The sequence below is a fragment of the Scyliorhinus canicula genome, chromosome 4 (genome assembly GCF_902713615.1).
Source record: "Scyliorhinus canicula chromosome 4, sScyCan1.1, whole genome shotgun sequence".
Classification (NCBI taxonomy): Eukaryota; Metazoa; Chordata; class Chondrichthyes; order Carcharhiniformes; family Scyliorhinidae; genus Scyliorhinus; species Scyliorhinus canicula.
In genome coordinates this window covers 153,765,540-153,786,003 of record NC_052149.1, presented here as the reverse complement: position 1 = coordinate 153,786,003, position 20,464 = coordinate 153,765,540, and the positions used below count along the sequence as shown (strand labels likewise).

At 47.2% G+C, this 20,464-nt stretch overlaps 1 protein-coding gene across 2 annotated transcripts in view; it reads right to left on the bottom strand.

The window, feature by feature from the left end:
* The window catches only part of LOC119965096 (lysine-specific demethylase 3B-like), a 152,699-nt gene that overhangs the window by 83,402 nt on the left and 48,833 nt on the right, over window positions 1–20,464 (bottom strand). For both annotated transcript variants that reach the window (XM_038795387.1, XM_038795388.1), the window contains exons 8-10: window positions 19,453–20,210; window positions 14,290–14,423; window positions 3,978–5,347 (exon numbers count right to left, since the gene is read on the bottom strand). In XM_038795387.1, coding sequence (XP_038651315.1) covers window positions 3,978–5,347; window positions 14,290–14,423; window positions 19,453–20,210 — 2,262 coding nt within the window. The remainder of the gene's footprint in view (window positions 1–3,977; window positions 5,348–14,289; window positions 14,424–19,452; window positions 20,211–20,464) is intronic.

Below are 20,464 nucleotides of genomic sequence, written 5' to 3'. Positions count from 1 at the left end.
AGGAGAGGCGACTGGGGGAAACTACCGTTCAGAGTGGTAGGGGACAGTTTTAGGTACCTGGGTATCTAAGTGGCGCGGGATTGGGACCGGCTACATAAATTGAACTTGGCCCAGTTGGTAGATCAGATGAAGGAGGACTTCCGGAGATGGGATGTGCTCCCGCTGTCGCTGGCGGGCAGAGTTCAATTGGTAAAAGTGATGGTCCCCCAGAGATTCCTATTTGTTTTCCAATACCTCCCCATCTTCATTCCGCGGTCCATTTTTAAGCGGATCAATAAGATAACTGTGGGCTTTGTGTTGGGGGGCAAGTCCCCGCGAGTGAAGAGAGCAATGCTTGAGCGGAGTTGGGGGGATGGAGGGCTGGCGCTGCCGAATTTCAGCAATTACTACTGGGCGGCTCATATAGCCATGATGAGGTGGCGGCTGGCAGGGGGGAAGGAGCCGGCGTGGGTGTGCATGGAGGCGGCTTCATGTAAGGGCACAAGTCTGGGCGCATTGGTAACAGCGCCTCTGCCGTTTCCACATGGTACTCCACCAGTCCAGTGGTGGTGGCAGCCCTGAGAGTCTGGGGGCAGTGGAAGAGACATTGGGAGCAGAGGGGGCATCGGTATGGTCCCCAATCTGCGACAATCACCGGTTTGCCCCAGGGAGGATGGACAGGGGGTTCGAATTTGCTGAGAGCGGGGATCAAGATGATGGGGGAACTTGTTTATAGAAGGAAGCTTCCCGAGTATGAGGGCGCTGGAGAAGTTTGTTTTTGCGGGGGGGGGAATGCATTCCAATATTTACAGGTGCGGGACTTTCTGCGGAGGCAGGTGCCAACCTTCCCACTCCTGCCGCTAAGGGGGATTCAGGAAAGGGTGGTTTATAGAGGATGGATAGGAGAGGGGAGCATCTCAGGCATATATAAAGAGCTTATGGGTGCGGAGGAGATGCAGACCGAGGAGCTGAAGCAAAAGTGGGAGGAGGTGCTGGGGGGAGTGATAGAGGAGGGCCTCTGGGCGGACGCGCTGGGTAGGGTCAACGCAACCGCAACATGTGCCAGGCTCAGCCTGATCCAATTTAAGGTCGTTCACCGGGCTCACTTGACAGTGGCCTGGCTGAGCAGATTCTTTGGGATGGAGGACAGGTGTGCGACGTGGGTTTAGCCGGGAGGCGGATATTACAAGCATGGAGGGACTCAAAGCCCCCGAAATCGGAGACCTGGCTTTCGGACATGGCTGGCTTCTTCTGCCTGGAGAAAATTAAGTTCGCCATGAGAGGGTCTCTGTTAGGGTTCGACCGGAGGTGGCAAGCATTCGTCGACTTCCGCGCAGAGAACTAATCGTCAGCAGAGGGGGGGGGGGGGGGGGGGGGGGGTTAGGTTAGTATAGATCAGGGGGGTAAACATGGGGGTGGGAGGCAGTATTTGCACTATGTTAATATTTTCCTTGTTATGTACATTGTTGATTTTGTTGTTGTTGCAATGCCAAAGAAATACCTCAATTAAATGTTTATTTAAAAAAAGACAGCAGGGCACGCACACGGACATTGTGTGCCTTGTATGTCCATGCTTTTGGCATGAAATCATGGTGGGGCGAGCCCTCCATTTTCCATCTGCGAGCAAGCAAGGAAACAGGACTGTGAAGAACTGAAGATGGGTCGTTTTAAACAAAGAAAAATCTGAAATCAGGAACAAAGCAATGTAAGGATGATTTCTTGAGTTATGGGTTTGCTAATTGTGCCAATGCAATTCAGGATCCAAAGCCCATGTGTGCGTTATATGCAGGTAAGTACTGGAAGAGAGAGTTTAAACCCCTCCAAACTTCAAAAGCATTTGAAGACTAAGCATGGCAAGTTTAAGGACAGACCTCTTGATTTTTTTTCAAAGGATGCAGCGGCATCTTTAATAATCAGTTGCAGTCCTTAGCAGAAAAATAATAGAGTGCCAAAGCAAGTGAGAATGTGTGGACCAAGCATGCTCATCTGTGGCATTAAAGCTAAGCAAAAATTGTGCGTCGCATAGGTTGGCTGGTATGGATCCCAAAGGTCAGCCGGTTGTTAAAAGTGCATCCTGGGAAAAAAGAGTTTGAAAAACATCCCACAAAATGGACCGGTTATATGGCCTTATTAGGGAGTGGAGTGTAATCAATAAATGTGTTTTGCTGCAACTAAGCTTTTGAAAACCTAACTGGCGGGAAACGTTTGGGGCCAGGCCCTTGACTCTTAAAAAAAGAAATCAATTTCTAGCTGAAATGAAATGAAATGAAATGAAAATCGCTTATTGTCACAAGTAGGCTTCAAATGAAGTTACTGTGAAACGCCCCTAGTCGCCACATTCCGGCGCCTGTTCGGGAAAATATGGGACAAGACTACTGATACAGTATAGCAAAGTTCGAAATAAAACAGCTACAGTTCAGGCTAGAAGAGCTAATCAATTCTTTGCCTGGTTGGGCTGGAATTGCAACTGTCAGCATTAATTCACTCCAAATTAGCATTTGAAACACTGCCTGTTGCAGAATCTACATTTGCTTGCCACAGAAATTGGCCTTGAAGCGTCACAAAATTCTATGATATTGCGTGTATTTATTAGTATTTATAGCTGACACCCATGACCCAGAAATAAAGCCACATCAGAGAAAATGTTTAAATTTGAGATATGGGGCCACCTTGTATCGACCAGCAAGGTTCACATGCAGCTAGGTGCAAACGATCAGAGTCTCACCACCCAAGCGTATTGAACTTACATATATAACTGAATGCAGACTTGGCAACCCTTCCCTGACAGCTCAACCAATTCATCCACTCCCTTGCACTGACATCAGTAAATATCGTCAATGAGACTCCCCGCACATTCAAAAATATCTGGTAAACCAGAATCTCAAAATAATTCTTCTCTCCAAAACAGTAAAGTAGCGGTTGCTTTGGGATCAATCAACAGAACCACCTTAAGGTCTCTTCTATTATGGACAGTTTGGGGAGCACATTCTGCCAAAAAAGCTATAATCAGGGCAAAACACTTGAGTGCCAGTTTTGCTCTGTTTAGGAGCAACCAGCACCAGGCACACAATACTCCTACATGATCAAGGGCTAGAAAAGGGGCAGCACGGTAGCACAGTGGATTAGCCCTGCTGCCTCATGGCGCCGAGGTCCCAGGTTCGATCCCAGCTCTGGGTCACTGTCCGTGTGGAGTTTCCACATTCTACCTGTGTTTGCGTGGGTTTCACCCCCACAACCCAAAGATGTGCAGTCCAGGTGGGTTGGCCACAGTAAATTGCCCCTTAAATGGAAAAAATTAATTGGGTACTCTTAATTTATATTTTTTAAAAAAGGGCGAGAATGCTTCCAATGCTGTTTGATGCCTGACCTTTCAAATGTCCCAGGAGCGGCCAGAAGCAACAAAAAATGCACACCCCTTTTTAATTTACCTCTCTACTGAGTCCACACTTACTGGTAGCACTAGTACTCAAAAATAGAAAGTGAAGTGCAAACTGCACTTTCCTCTCACCAGCTAATATGATCAGCTTTTTGCAAAGAAATAATGTTTTATGTACCTCATGTACTCCAGCAATTGTTTTTCAACAAGGTATTGATTGGAAAATACAAGACATCCATAAAGGGATGAAATGCAAGTGCTTTGTAACAAAGATCCATCGAACAAAAAGAGAGACAGTGAATCCCTAAAATGCACACTTTACCATTCATGATGTTTTCCAGTCATTCTGATAAAGAACGCTGTTTTTGCTAGCTTAACGTCTGGAAACATTGGTCTCCAGTCTAACAGGGCCCTTTCATTAGTTATAACGGCCAGTAAGCTGACCCCCTCATGCAATGTATCTCGCTGGTCCCAGAATAGGCTACTCGATCAGTATACTATTTGGGCAGTATGTATTACTAAGTAATTAAAAAAGAAGCTTGCTCTCTTCACCACACCTAGTGCAAATTCAACTTCATTCAGAAATTGTCCGTGTTTTATTTCTATAGTGCTGCAAACTCACTTTTTGGAGGTCTTCCCCGAGGCCGTCCTCTCCCACGCCCTCTCCCCTTTGCTACTTGTTCTTTATTTCCTTCGCCGTTCGGCACCCTTGCTTCACGCAAAAAAGACAGGTATCCTTTTAAACTAGTCTTTGATTGCAATCGCATATGCACCTCAGAATCACTGAGGTCTGATAAATCACTGTCGGAAGCTGAATCAGAATCTTGCTTCATATTCAAGCTTCGTTCATCTAAAGAAAACCTCCTCTGATCAAATTGGGACTGCTGACTGGATGAACCATCAAGGCCATTATCAGATAGACTGATGGCAAACATAGAGTGCTGCTGCTTGCTGGGATGAGGAGTGTCTGAGAAAGCTTGTCGACGTGGATTGTCTGGAGTTACGGAACCAGAAATTGGAATTGCAAGGTTTCCTGAACTTTGATCCCCAGTTGGGCTAGTGGATAAGGTTGGCATCTCAATATTGGTTGCAGCAAATGGGGTTTCTGGGGAGTCTGGTCTAGAGGTACCTAAAATAGCTGCCTTTTGAGTTGGAGAGGAAAATGGAGGTGAAAATGTCTTTGGAAGCTCAGTTTTATTATTGCCCACATCTGACACCATCTTTTCCGGCTTCTTCCAGTTAATCAACAAAGGGGGTTTCACAATAACTGATGCAGGAGCAGAAGCCGCAGGCCGTATTAAGTCACTTCTGAACAGGCTAGATTGTGATCTGTTTGTGGGCAAACTGTCCCCATTTCCCTTTAGATCTGTAAATCCAAGGAATGGATTCCCTGCTGGAATGGTAGGCATTTCCTCCTTCATAAGGTCTGGCGGTTGAACAGATTGAAGAAACTGGAGGCTAGAAGCACTTCTTGGAAAAGCTGGAGTTAGAGTTGGCATGGCTTCAATGGCCCCAAGAAGATTCTTTCGCTCAGTATCTTGCCCATGTTTACCTCCTGCATGCAACCCAACAGAAGTTCCAAGTGCCTGTGTTGTGACACTTTTCTGGCCAGTGGCACTGGAAGCCATTTTAAAGGAATTGAAGCTTAGAGGGTCATTGGATAAGCTTTCAGAAATTTCAGTGAAGTAGTTGCTCTGTGGAACATTCTGAGGCATACATTGGAAAAACAAGTTATTCGACAAGTTGCCAGAGTCCATGGAGATTTTGTTGCCAGCTTTATTCTCAGATTCATCGGTCATATTCCTGCCAAACCCAAATCCAAAGGGTTTGCTTTCTTGGTCAAATGTTCCATTTGTTCCCTCATTACCATTTCTCTTTGGCTCTTCCATAAGGGCTTGATTCTGAATTGATGGCTGAAGTACACTGTCTTCATTTAAAGCTTCCTCTTTTAGTGTTTGACAAGGATCTGCAAACCTTTTCTTCAGTGGTTCCCTAAAATTGCAATGAAAAGTATTCAATCAGAAAGGTTTTAAATTGCAATAGCAGGCGACAGGTATATCTCATCATTACACCATAGAAGAACTTGAGAAAGCTACAAGAAAGTTATTTGAAAAAAACTTTCAATTTTTAAAACTCGTGAAACCAATAAACTTATTCACAAAAGCTGTGCTGTTTTGAGATAAAAGCAAAGTACTGAGGATGCTGGAAGTCTGAAATAAAAACAAAACAAATACTGTAAATAGCAGGTTAGGCAGCATCTGTTGAGAGGAACAGTCAATGTTTCAAGTCAAGGTGACCGTTTAAAGTTGTGATGAAACGGTCATTTTCAACCTGAAACATTAACTGTCTCCCATCACAGATGCTGCTTGACCTGCTGAGTATTTCCAGCACTTTCTTGTTTTTAAATGTAGTTTTGAGATACTGAAATAAAATCTAACAGTATGAGCAGCTACTTAAATATAGGTAACACAATCTAGTCTGCTTTCTTAAACAGTCATTATATCCCACTGCTCAGAGAATTTTCATATGCAGTTAGGGTAGGCTCAATTTTTAAATCTGGAAGCTATTGCCATTGGTGCCCTCATAACCTTGCACTTGGTGAAAGTATAAAAAGATCATTCCGGCTCAGCAGCGCTCAAAGTATACTACAGCATAAATACTGCCATTACGGTTTTTTGTTAACTATGGCCCATAATTTTCTGGTTCCCCAGCGTCTTTTTTTTTTTTAAAGAGTACCCCAATGATGCACTGGGAATCCTTCCAGGAAGTTCCTATGTAAGCATTTACCTGGCAATTGTCCAGAAGTGCTAACATCCTATGAACAATTGCACTGGGCTGGGAGCCATCCATAAGAAGCAATTTAAACCACTATCTTCCAAGTGTTTCTGTCAGTTTTATCCTGATAGTAACTTTTTAAATACTAAGACCAGCCTCACATGAGACAACCTGCACAAAAGTGACCCCCAAGGTCTGCCCTGCCTTATCCTACCAGCCCCCCGCAGTCTCCAGTCTACATCTCCTCCTCTCTCCGTTCCCCCCCCCCCCCCACCCCGCGCAAGTCCATTGCCCCCTCCTCCTCCTGTCAATCCCTGCTCCACCTCCCATTCACCCCACCTGAGTGCAGACGGTTGGGCGAGACAGGGGTTTTGGAATGACAGGGAGGTTAAATTAATCCAGGGTGGCAATCTGACGGAGATTGCCACTCTGGGGAAGTTACGGGCCATATTCAGACTAGAATTCCCAGAAAACCTTCTCCACAAGCAGTCATTTTTGGCTTGCCTCAGGAATAGTTTGGTCTTCTGACGTTTAACATGAAAAGTGATACCTGTTCATTTAAGGAGCAAGAAAAGAGTGATAGAAACATTGTTAGGAAAACAATTTTGAGATTGTGGGAAAACAGTAGCAAAGGGACTCCAAATAATGTGGATGATCCACGCTAATTGGACAATTCCATTCCCAAGCTGTAGAGAAGAAAAGTAAATTCTCATTTTAGGAAAATATAGGCAGTTTTACGGGATTTATATTTGTAATGGTAAACATTGGAAATAAGTTATAGTTTTAAATGGGTTTAATTTAATGTTGGTGTCTGGAGGGATAACATCTATAGTTAGATTCACGCTGGACAAAAGTGATTGTATGCGTGGGGGTGGTTCAGTCCCAACTGTGGTTCTATTGTCCTTAAAAAGGGCTGTGGCATGAAGAGTAAATAAACCAGCAGGGATTGCTTAGCAACAAGGGTCTTGTAATGTAGAGAAACTTTTACGTTTTAGTTTAGCTAATTTGATTGCAGCTGGAGATAGGTAGTTAAGAGAGAAGGCAGCTCTCACAGCTCTGCTAGAAGCAGTTGGTTCTGAAGGCTAGAGAGGGAATATCTCGCAGCCAGAAGAAAACCCATACCATGGAGTAATGGTTAATAAAACAAATGCAGAGTTCTGAAGAGCAGCTAGTTAAGGAGGCTAGAGAAATTAAGAAGTTTCCAGGACACCTGAGATTAAAACAACTGGAACAGAACTGCAACTTGGGCAGCATGGTAGCATAGTGATTAGCACAATTGCTTCACAGCTCCAGGGTCCTAGTTTCGATTCCCGGCTTGGGTCACTGTCTGTGCGGAATCTGCATGTTCTCCCCGTGTGTGCGTGGGTTTCCTGCGGGTGCTCCGGTTTCCTCCCACAGTCCAAAGATGTGCAGGTTAGGTGGATTGGCCATGATAAATTGCCCCTTAAGTGTCCAAAATTGCCCTGACTGTTGGGTGAGGTTACTGGGTTATGGGGATAGGGTGGAGGTGTGTGCTTGGGTAGGGTGCTCTTTCCAAGAGCCGGTGCAGACTCGATGGGCCGAATGGCCTCCTTCTGCACTATAAATTCTATCTATCTAGAAACTGTTCAGTAAAGTCACAGAGTTGAAAAGGCATTGGATCATGAGGCCAGAAAGATGCCTAAAGTGATTTTCAAGTTTGAGCGATTTTACCACAGCCTGTGGTACGTGAGTTCAAAGAGATATGGAAATTGGTGGCTGGATCTTCGAGTTTATGTAAAAGCAGTTAACCAAAAAGCGATCCAGGACTCGTTTTGCTGTTAAAAATGAAGTGCAGACTTGGGTTAAAAGTAATTTGTAAGCCTGGACTGGATTTCAGAATGCAAACCACTGAGGGAAAACATTGTTATGAGAGAAGATTTTAAGCATTTGTGGGATTGTGGATTTTAAGCATTCTCCAGTGCCGGAGAATTCGGCGGGATTCATGCCGCCCCCCGGCGATTCTCCGACGCGGTGGGGGGGGGGTCGGAGAATCCCGCCCCCTGTCACGATGACCATTGGGCTTTAAATACTGAAAATAAACCAAACAATTGACAGGTCCACTCTATCAGTTTATCTATCCTACACCCTGCACTTTTTGTCTTGGCCTCCTTCAAGTAGGTTCAGATAGACATAACTGGGATACAAATACTCAAATTGTGACGATAAATGGCATAAAAATATGTCTAAATATGTCAGTTTTTTAAAAACTGCACAATTGCCAGCAGATTGTACGCATGAGCCACATTATTTTGTATTTAAACTCTTCCACTTCTTACTCAACCCAGAGCAATACGTCACATCCTGCGCAGGTCCATCAAAAAGGTTGTGACCTACTTCCAGTGGCGGCCGTGGAGTGAAAGGTCGCACATTTGGCAGCTTCCGCTCATGGTGGTCCTTTTGTGGCTCTTACGCCGGATTGTTGTAGGAATTTTGTGAAGTAAAGGTGTAGAAGCAGGAACAGAAGCTGGGGACCCCTAGTTTATGGAGCTGCGCCCCAGGAAAAATCGGAAAAGGAAGAATCAGAAGTTGGTGGCGTGTGAGGACCAGATTTAGAGTGCGGCAATGGCGAATGCGCAGGGTTTGGCCCCGCCAGCTGTGGTCGACAGACCAGCTGGTGAGCTTCTTGAATGAGAAGTTCTCCCAACAACGTAAGGAGTGTGCGGAGGACCTGGCTCGGGCGGTGGACTCGATCAAGGTGATGGTTGACTGCGTGGAGGCGGGACTGACGAGCCAGGGACAGGCGATCCAGAGATTGGAGGAGCAGGCGGGTGAGCATGAGGAGCAGTCTACCTCGATGGCAGCGGAGATCAGGATGCTGCAAGGCCAGCAGAAACAACTGTTGGAGAAAGTGGATGACCTGGAGAACCGTTCACGGAAGCAGAACATCCGGATCGCGGGTCTGCCGGAGGGGAAAGGAGGATCAGATGCTGGTGCGTATGTGGGGAAGATGCGGGAGAAGCTGATGGGGGAAGGTGTGTTTGACAAGCCATTGCAGGTAGACCGGGCCCACAGGGCACTTACACATAAACCCCAGTGGCATGAGCCCCCGAGGGCGATGGTGGTACGACTACTTTGCTTCCTGGACAAGGAACATATTATGAGATGGGCCAGGCAGACAAAGCTGTGTGTGTGGGAAGAGATCGAGATCCGGGTTTACCAGGACTTGGGAGCAGAACTCGCAAAGTGGAGGGCGAGTTTCAATAAGGTCAAGTCGGCCCGATATGTGAAAGGAATAAAGTTTGGTCTGCTTTACCCGGCCCGTCTATGGGTGACCTATGAGGGTTGGAAGTTGCACTTTTTCTTGCCAGAGGACGTGGTGGACTTTATGAAAGACAATAAACTGATGGGAGAATGAAAAACTTGAAGTCTGACTGTGGGGAACTGAGCTATGAGCAATGTTTTGTAAAAACATTAAACTTTCAACGTTTAATTTGCGATGTTTGAAACAACAAAGTGCTTTCTTTTTGGGGGGGGGGGGGGGGTGAGCTGAAGACCTACGTTGTGGGGGAGCGGATGGATACTGAATATTCAGCAATTGTGGTGTCGGACCACGGCCCACACTGGGTAGACCTGCGAGTGAGTAAAGGAAAGGCCCGCGGCCGCAATGGAGGCTAGATGGAGGTTAGACTAGCAAAGGATGAGGTGTGTGAGGGAGGCCATTCGGGGGTACATAAAGAATAATGATACGGGTAAGATCTCGGCAGGGGTGGTGTGGGAGGCACTGAAGGCGGTTATGAGGGGGGAATTCACCTTGATTCGGGCTCATAGGTAGAAGACTGAACGGACGGAGTTGAACAGGCTGGTAGGTGAAATTTTACAGGTTGACAGGAGATATGCGGAGCAATCGGGTCAGGCTCCGGGACCTGACGGACACCCGGTGGAATTTTACAAAATGTTTTCTGGGTTACTGGGGCCACTCTTGGTAAAGGCCTTTAATGAGTCCAAGGAGCTGGTAGTGCTCCCCGCAACGTTATCACAGGCATCGATTTCCCTTATTTTGAAGTGGGATAATGATCCAGAGAGTTGTGGATCATATAGGCCAGGCATTGTCAAACTCGGGGGTGCTACCCGCGGATGGGTCGTGGGTGGGTGTCGGGAGGGTCGCGGAGCCGTCCTTCGCGTTGCTCCCGATCGCGCAAATCTGCGCGCAATATCCACAGCAGCCGGCTGTTAATAATGTCGGCTGCAAGCAGCCTTCAAAATGGCCGCGAACATGTAAAAAAAAATGTGGCCCTACTGCACATGGGTGCCAGATCATCGGTGTGCATGTGCATAGTTTTGCGCATGTGCGCCGATGATCGGGCACGCATGAGCAGTGCGGCCGCTTTAAAAAAAAAATAGCTGCAGCTTTTTGTTTTACAAATTCACAGTGGTTTTATTCATTTATTTTATTCATTTCATTTTTATTTGTTTTTACAAGTTTGGGGGGGGGGGGGGGTTTATTTGATAAAATATTATAGGGGAAAAAATGCAGAATTTTGGACAGATGGATACTCCATACTTTCCGACACCGGAAGACTGCACCTCCATCCAACAGGTTCCATTGGAGGAGCGTGTACGAGGCCGAAGGGACCCAAAACCATTTCCTCTATTTTTGTCAGCAGCAAACAAGGTAAGAGAAAATGGTGGGTTGCACAGGTCGGCCGGCGTGGGTCGCGAAGGTCGGCAGGGTTGGGTCCCGAAGGTTGGCCGGTTGGTGAAAATGGGTCCCCGGAAAAAGCTTGAAGAACACTGGTATAGGCTGATTTCCCTTTTGAATGTAGATGCGACGTTGCTGGCAAAGCTCCTGGCCACACGTATAGAGGACGGTGTCCCGGATGCAATAGGGGAGGACTAGATGGGATTTGTGAAGGGATGGCACGTGACGTCCAACATTAGACGGCTCATAAATGTTATAATGATGCCAGCGGAGGGGCGCGAGATTGAGGTGGTAGCCATGGATGCAGAAAAGGCCTTTGACCGGGTGGAGAGGAAGTACTTGCGTGATATCTTAGGAAGGCTTGGGTTTGGGCAGGGATTTGTGGATTGGGTCCAGTTGCTATACCAGGGACCGGTGGAGAATGTAAGGACCAACCAGGTCCAGTCAGAATACTTTAGTTTGCGTAGGGAGACAATACAGGGGTGTCCGCTCTCCCCACGACTGTTTGTCCTGGCTGTGGAGCCCGTGGCAGTAGCCCTCGGGTCATCGAATGTTTGGCGCGGGATAGTGAGAGGGTGGAGTGGTGGTTTGGGGGGGTGGAACATAGGGTCTCGCTCCACGCAGACGATTTGCTCCTTGGTGGGGGGGTTGGCTGGAATTATGGAGATACTGGAAGAATTTGGTCGATTCTCAGGTAACAAGTTAAATATGGATTAGATTGTTCGTGATCCAGGGATGGGGGCAGGAGAGGAGACTGAGGGAGTTACCGTTCAAAGTGGTGGGTCGGAGTTTTAGGTATCTGGGGGATTCGGGTGGCAAGGGACTGGGTCAGCTCCATAAATGAAATCTGGGTAGGGCGGTCGAGCATATGAAAAGAGACTTCCACAGGTGAGACATGCTCCCGCTGTCATTGGCGGAGAGGGTGCAGACTGTGAAGATGACAGTCCTCCCGAGGTTGCTGTTCGTTTTTCAATGTCTTCCGATTTTTATCCCCGAGGCTTTTTTCAGGAAGATGAACACGGCGATCTCAGGTTTTGTATGGGTTAGTAAGACCCAGAGGGTGGAGGAGGTACTTTTGGAACGGGGGCGCGGGGAGGGGGGCTTAGCCCTTCCGAATTTTCTGAACTATTACTGGGTGGCCAACATATCGATGGTTAGGAAGTGGGTAGTGGGCATGGGGTCGGTGTGGAAGCAAGTAGAAGCACATCGTGTAAGGGTACAAGTTAGGAGGCTTTGCTACCGGCATCCCTGCCATTCTCGCCAACTCGGTATTCCACTAGCCCTGTGGTAGTTGCAGCCCTGAGAGTATGGGGACAATGGAGACAGCACGTGAGATTGGAGGGGGCGTCAGTGTGGTCACTGATCTGTGATAAAACCGGTTTGTTCTGAGAGGGCTGCGCGCGGTCTTTAGGAGGTGGCAGCAGGCAGGGATTGATAGATTTGGGGATCTCTTAATTGAGGAAGGCTTTCCGAGCCTGGAGGCATTAGAAGGAGTTTAAATTGCCGGGTGGGAACGGGTTTCTGTAGCTACAGGTACGGGACTTTGTTCGGAGGCAGGTTCCAAGCTTTCCTCGCCCCCCCCCCCCCCCCCCCCCATGGGACTACAAGATAAGGTAATGTTTAAAATGGGGGTTGGATGGGGAGGGTCTCGTAGATATACAAAGAATTGATGGAGTGGGACGGGATCCCAATCGGGGAGGTGAAGGGGAAGTGGGAGGAAAAGTAGGGAGGGCAGCTGGAAGTCGCACTGTGGGAAAAGGCCTTGAAGAGAATTAATTCAACCTCGTCGTCATAGAATTGATAGTGCAGAAGGAGGCCATTCGGCCATCAAGTCTGCACCGGCCCTTACAAAGAGCACCCTATTCAAGCCCATGTATCTACCCGATCCCCGTAACCCCACTTAACCTTTTGTGTGCCAGGCTTAGCTTGATCCAGTTCAAGGTGGTGCATAGGGCCCACATGATGGTAGCCCGGATGAGTGGGTTTTTCGAGGAAGTGGAGGACAGGTGCGAACGCTATGGGGGTAGCCCGGCGAATCATGTACATATGTTCTGGGTGTGTCTGAAGCTGAAAAGATTCTGGCAGGGATTTGCGGACGTCATGTGAGAGGTCCTGGAAGGGAGGGTGACTCAGAGTCCAGAAATGGCAATATTTGGGGTATCAGAAGATCCGGGTGCCCAGGGGGAGGAGGGTGGCCGATGTTCTGGCCTTCTCCTCCCTAGAGGCCCAGGGACGGTTTTGCTGGGATGGAGGGACACGGAGCCTCCAAAGTCAGGAATGTGGGTTAGCAACATGGCAGGGTTTCTCAGGCTGGTAAAGATTAAGTTCGCCTTGAGAGGTTCAACTTAGGGGTTTGCTCGGAGGTGGCAGCCGTTTATCGACTTCTTTAAGGAAAATTGAATGTCAACAGAAAGGTGGGGGGCGGGGGGGGGGGGGGGGGGGGGGGGAGAAAATGGAAGGCATGGCAGTGTAAAATAAGGGCAGGGAATTTAATATACGGGTAGTTCGGAGCTAGGGCGGGAGGGTAGTTGGGTATGTTATTGTGATGTGGTCGCGTGCATCGGGCCGCAATGTTGTTTAGAATGTTAATTTGGTAAACTGTGAAAATTACAAATGCTTTGATAAAATATTTTCTAAAGAAAATGTTATGATGTGTCAAAGCATGATTTTCCCTCCTGGGTAAATGAGATACAAATACAAAACAGTTAAGGCGGTTTCAACATCGTAAAAAAACCCATGTCTAAACACTGAACCACTTTCTAAGGTCCAAGAAATTGAAACAGCAACCAGCCAAAGAGGCCACATGGAAACCGAGAGAAAAAGGAATGGATGATTAAATGCTTCCTGACTATTATGATTTTCACAGTAACTTCATTGCAGTGTTAATGCAAGCCTACTTGTGACATTAATAAAGATTACTGGATTTGCTGTAATAAAAGGTATCTCTACATAGATCATACAGTGCAGAAAGAGGCCATTCGGCCCATCGAGTCTGCATTGACTCGCTTAAGCCCTCACTTCCACCCTATCCCCATAACTCCTCCTAACCTTTTTGGACACCAAGGTCAATTTATCATGGCCAATCCACCTAATCTGCACGTTTTTGCACTGTGGGAGGAAACCAGAGCACCCGGAGGAAACCCACGCAGAAACGGGGAGAACATGCAGACGCTGCACAGACAGTGACCTAGCAGGGAATCTAACCTGGGATCCTGGCGCTGTGACGCCACGTGTGCTACCGTGCTGCCCAGAAGTAAGAACCTTATTGAGCCTGGATCTTCCGATACCCCAAATATTGCCATTTCTGGACTAGGAGTCACTCTCCCTTCCCTCTGACATGACGTCTGCAAATCCCTGCCAGAATCCCCTCAACTTCGGACACGCCCACACTCTAGTAAGAACCTTATTGAGTTTAAACATGATTCTCCAAAAATTGAGAAAATATTGAGTATCTACATGCATTAGGCAAATTTCATGCACATTACTAGTTTCTCCTTACCCTTTAGCAGTACCACATGCTTGCTGTACTGCTGCCAATGATGGATCCTTTGAGGACTCCAATGCTGAAGAATTTCCCAAAGGCTTTTCTGACCCAGGAGCAGGTGAACTGTATGTCGGTAGATTTTTACTTCCCTGAAATTTAGGAAATAATAGATTGGAAAATAAAGTGTGCAAGTAAAATACCATTAAAAAAAAACAAATATTTATAACTTGCAATCTGACCAACACTTCTGAATAAAAACCATGAGAAAAGTTTCAAATTTCCAACTAAAAAAAGCAATTTTGGAAAAACTATTCAAGTTAAACCAAATTACAGAATTATACAACCGTGCAAGAGGTCATTCAGCCCATTGAGTCTGCACCGGTCCTTGTAAAGCGCACCCTACTTAAGCTCATGCCTCCATCCTATCCTCATAACCCAGTAACCCCACCTAACCTTTTGGACACCATGGGGAAATTTAGCATGGGCTAACCTGCACATCTTTTGACTGTGGGAGGAAACCAGAACACCCGGAGGAAACCTACATGGACACGAGGAGAAAGTGCAAACACCACAGAGTTACCCAAGGCTGGAATTGAACCCGGGTACCTGGAGCCGTGAAGCACCAGGGCTAACCACTGTGCACAGACAATAGAAAATTTGACAATAGACAATAGAAAAGCAAACTGTTAGGTGCTCCCCTCCTTGCCTGTCTTTTAAATCACAACTGTCTCACCCCAACCCTCAGACTTGGTGCAGACTCGATGGTCGAATGGCCTCCTTCTGCGCTGTATATTCTATGTTCACCATGAGACCCTGGACTTCCCCGTCTCCTGGGGCTCTGGCATTCAGACTCTGGGGACTGCTTGCAGTCTTAGCAGTAGCCACTGCTCCGGATGGCTCTACTAGGACTACATAGCTGTCAACCAATCAGATTGGCTGCAGGCACGCTTTCTACGCCTCAACTTAGGTGGAAATCTCGCCTCAGATTGGCTAGCATCTGACGCAGAATTTCCTCCTGAGTGTGGGGCTGTAGGCCCACCTGCAGCCAAATAATGCTCCCTCGAGCATTAAATGGCTGAGATGGAACCCTGATCGTTGGTGATGCATCACCTGCCAAATTCTCCTGTGGAGGATGGAAAACCTCTGCCCATTAACTTCAAATAGACTATAGTTCCTGTTCCTCAAGAACGAATTCCCAGATTTAGGTGAAACATACTTTTTATCAATATCGTGAAAAATAGTTCAAATGTGAAATCAAGTGTTCAGTGTTCTCATTCATCCAGTTGCCAATTAGAACAGAAGTCCACTCAACAGCCGAGAAATGGGGCAACCGCCATACTTCAAATATGTATCTGTCAAATCTCTACTGATACAGGGGAATATAGGGGTAAATATTTTGCAACTAAATTACATTGTTGTGAAAACAGGGTACAACGGTATTCTGTCACACATGGAGGACAGCAGAGCCCCCCCACAATGGTGAACATACCTTACCTAGTAAAGCTATGAAAGAATCCTCGACTAATGCTACAACTGCTCAGCTGTTGCCACTAATATGCCTGGGTTTACATAGACAGGGGTATACTTACAACAGGCAGAATGGAAGAGGAGCAGTAGCCCTGATAGTAATGGATGACAAGGCAATAGTAAGAAAGATCTTGATTCAAAAAATCATTAAATAGATTCGATACTGGGCGAGATTAGGATGCAAGATTGGGATCATGTGGAGTTGTTTACATGCCCCCGAACACTGTTTTTACAATTCAGACGGAATATTTAGTGAGAAACAATTGGAGCTTGCAACAATGTAATAATAAACAGCATTATACCCTATTTCTGGAAAATCATTAGTGTCTATGAAAATAGACAAAATATTTGTTTCTCTCTGTAATTTCATCATTCCTCATGTTAATTTCTTTAAGGAATTAAGTTTGCTTTAGCTACTTTCCTTTTTATGTATTCAAGTGTTTTTACAATTTGTTTTATAGTTCTGGTCAGCTTATTCCCAGATTCTATTTTTTCCTTCATCTACTTTTTGGTTGCTTTTGCTGGTTTCTAAAACTCTCCCTATTCTAATGAAAATGATTCCAGGGATGAGGGATTTCAGCTGGCGAATTGATTGGAGAATTGAGAATGATTTTTTTTGGAGAGAAGGTCAAAAGGAGATTTGATAAGTGTTCAAAATCATGAGGGGTCTGGCGAGAGTAGATAGTGAGAAATTGTCCCCGTTGGTTGAAGGGTAGAAAAGCAGATGGCACAGATTTAAGGTGAGTGGTAAAGGAACTAAAAGTGACGTGAGGAAGCATTCTTCTTATGCAGCGAGTAGTTCGGATCTTGAATACATTAATTACGTTAGGACCTTTAACGAGGCAAGGGAGGGGGGGGCTTTGCCTCCGACTATGTCCCGGGCGCTGATTTCCTTGATCCTTAAGCGGGACAAGGACCCCCTGCAGTGTGGATCAGACAGGCCGATCTCACTGTTAAATGTAGACGCCAAGCTGTTGCCGAAGATCTTGGCCACGAGGATAGAGGACTGTGTGTCGTGGGTCATCCACGAGGACCAGACGGGGTTCGTGAAGAGAAGGCAGCTGAACACAAACATACGGAGGCTCTTGAATGTTATTATGATGCCGGCGGTAGCGGAGATAGTGGTGACGCTAGACGCGGAGAATGCCTTTGATAGGGTTGAGTGGGGGTACTTGTGGGAGGTGCTGGAAAGGTTTGGGTTTGGGGAGGGGTTTGTCAGATGGGTGAGGTTGTTATATGAGGACCCGATGTCGAGCTTGGCCACGAATAGGAGGAGATCGGAGTACTTTCGGTTATACAGAGGGACGAGACAGGGGTGTCCCTTGTCCCCTTTGCTCTTTGCGTTGGCGATCAAACCCCTGGCCATGGCGTTGAGGGAGTCGAGGAACTGGAGGGGACTGGTGCGGGGTGGGGAGGAGCACCGATTGTTGCTTTATGCAGATGACTTATTGCTATATGTGGCGGACCCAGTGGGGGGAATGCCGGAGGTGATGAAGATTCTCAGGGAATTTGGGGACATCTCAGGGTATAAGCTCAACCTGGGTAAGAGCGAGCTGTTCGTCGTGCACCCGGGGGACCAGGAGGAGGGGATTGGTAGGCTCCCACTAAAAAGGGCGGAGAGGAGCTTTATGTACCTGGGAGTCCATGTGGCCAGGAGCTGGGGGACCCTACACAAACTTAACCTTACAAGGCTGGTGGAGCAAATGGAGGAGGAGTTTACAAGATGGGACATGTTGCCGCTGTCACTGGCGGGCAGGGTGCAGTCAGTCAAGATGACGGTGCTCCCGAAGTTTTTGTTCCTATTCCTGTGCCTCCCCATCCTTATCCCGAAGGCCTTTTTTAGGAGGGTCAACAGGAGTATTACGGGATTTGTATGGGCGCACGGGACCCCGAGGGTGAGAAGGGTGTTTGTGGAGCGGGGCACGGATAGGGGGGGCTGGCACTGCCCAACCTCTGTGGGTACTATTGGGCTGCCAACGCAGTGATGGTGCGTAAGTGGGTAATGGACGGGGAAGGGGCAGCATGGAAGAGGATGGAGATAGCGTCCTGTGTGGACATGAGCTTGGAGGCGCTTGTCACGGCGCCGATGCCGCTCCCTCCAACGAGGTATACCACGAGCCCGGTCATGGCGGCTACCCTCAAAATTTGGGGCAATGGAGACGGCACAGGGGAGAGGTGGGGGTCTCGATGGGGTCCCCGATACGGGGGAACCACCGGTTTCTTCCAGGGAGAATCGATGGCGGGTTCCTGAGTCGGCACAGGGCAGGTTTTAGGAGGTTGAGGGACCTGTTTGTAAATGGGAAGTTTGCGAGCCTAGGTGAGTTAGAGGAGAATTTCAGGCTCCCCCGGGGAACATGCTTAGGTATATGCAGGCAAGGGCATTTGCCAGGCGGCAGGTGGCGGGGTTCCTTCTGTTGCCCCCACGTGGGGTCCAGGACAGGGTGCTCTCTGGGGTGTGGGTTGGAGGAGGGAAGATTTCAGACATGTACCAAGTGATGCAGGAGGTAGACGAGGCCTCGGTGGAGGAGCTGAAGGGTAAATGGGACGAGGAGCTGGGTGAGGAGATTGAGGAGGGGATGTGGGCGGATGCTCTGGAAAGAGTGAACTCCTCCTCTTCATGTGCGAGGCTTAGCCTCATACAGTTCAAGGTGCTACATAGGGCTCACATGACCAGGACGAGGATGAGTAGGTTCTTTGGGGGCGAAGACAGGTGTACTAGGTGTTCGGGGAGCCCAGCGAACCATGCCCATATGTTCTGGGCATGCCCAGCGCTGGGGGAATTTTGGAAGGGGGTAGCAAGCACGGTGTCGAGGGTGGTAAGATCCAGGGTCAAGCCAGGCTGGGGACTCGTAATATTTGGGGTTGCAGTGGAGCCGGGAGTGCAGGAGGCTAAAGAGGCCGGTGTTCTGGCCTTTGCGTCCCTAGTAGCCCGGCAGAGGATTCTTCTTCAGTGGAAGGATGCGAGGCCTACAAGCGTGGAGGCCTGGATCAACGATATGGGGTGGAATTTGCCCTGAGGGGATCAGTACAGGGGTTTTTCAGGCGGTGGCAGCCTTTCCTAGATTTCTTGGCAGAACGGTAGGGGAAAAAAGGCCAGCAGCAGTTGAAGGGTGTTAATCTCTTTCTTCTTTTTGTATTTAACGGGGGGGGGGGGGGGGGTTTGTTCTTTTTTGTTTTTCTTAGTTGTTAATATTTTGTTTTGTTAATATTTTCTGAAAATCTGAATAAAAATTATTTTTTAAAAAAAGAATACATTAATTACCTGAGACGATGGTGGATGCAAATTTAATTGTAGCTTGCAATGGGGAATTAGATAAGCACCAAGATGAAAAATTGTACGGATACAGAGAAAATGATGAGAGTAGGACTGAAACACCCTTGCAGAGAGCAGAAGGAACTCAACACACTGAATGGCCTTCTGTGCTTTAACAATTCTCCTAATGGCAGAACAGGCCAAATGGTCCAGTCCTGCTCCTAATTCTTATCAGTCTATAACTAATGCAGACAAAACAAACTGACTTGTTTATAAAAACATCTGCATGTAACCCACAGTCTTATTGATAACTTGCAGAAAATTGCTCTTAATCCATTAATTTTGTAGAACTGTCAAGGAGACATGGTACCAAAAAGCAATATAAAACTGTTGCTTACATCAAAGTTGGGAGTCTCACTGCGGTTTGTAAAAGACTGATGTGATTCGAAAACTCGCAAAGTGGAGTGCATGTGATCCTGTGGGACGTGGAAGGTGTTTGGGATCACCAAAGCAGATTGAAGACTTTCATTTTGGGACTCAGATGATGTATTCTGCAGCTTCTGTTTTGATATTGAATTCCCAGAAAAGTTTTCTTTTATCCCCTGGTCAGATACTGCAGTCTCTAAATAAACATGTGTGTTTGCATTTGCAGTATCTTGGTCTAGGTTTGAAGGCTCCAAGACCGGCACTTCAGGGGTTCTGCCTGAATCAGTAGTTGCCAAACCCTTCTTGCTCTGAGGATTCAGAGATTCTGTATTGGAAAATGACACTCCACTTGGTCGAGGGGCAGCAGTACCAATTGGCACGAAAGGCTTCCCATGTATTGGTTCATCCTGGACAACCAAGGTCCGACCATTCTCTTTGGTATAGGTAGCATAGCGTAAGCCTGCTTGTGACTGAGGTACAAAGCGAGATCGATCTGAAGCACTGTCAGCATTTCCCCAGGCTAAATCCTCAATTCTCTTGGAGTCAAAGCTTGCTTGCTCCACATCAGGATTCTCACTCTTTGGCAGATTGCGACCATTGCCTCCAGCAGCCAACAAGCCTACACTGCTGCTGTCAGGCTCCATTTCTTCTGCATCCTTCACTTTTTTTTGTGCAGGTTCATTCTCTCCATCAAAGGCATTCTTTCTTCTACGACTGTCTTTGCTTTTATCTATGAAGAGTAAACCAATTTAGTGCTTGTGAACGTATAGCCAGATAATGTCTCAAAGCATAATTACAGACATTTTCTAATGCATTCAGAACAAACTAGATTTAGCAATAGTTATCTCATGAAGCATTCTTAGAGGAATCAGTTATTTCGATCAGGGGTTCTCAAACTGGGGTCTGCATGAATCTTTAAGCAGTACATCACACTCTACCTTCAAACCTAGGTTCAAAATTTGCAACCAATTGTGTCAATTTAAG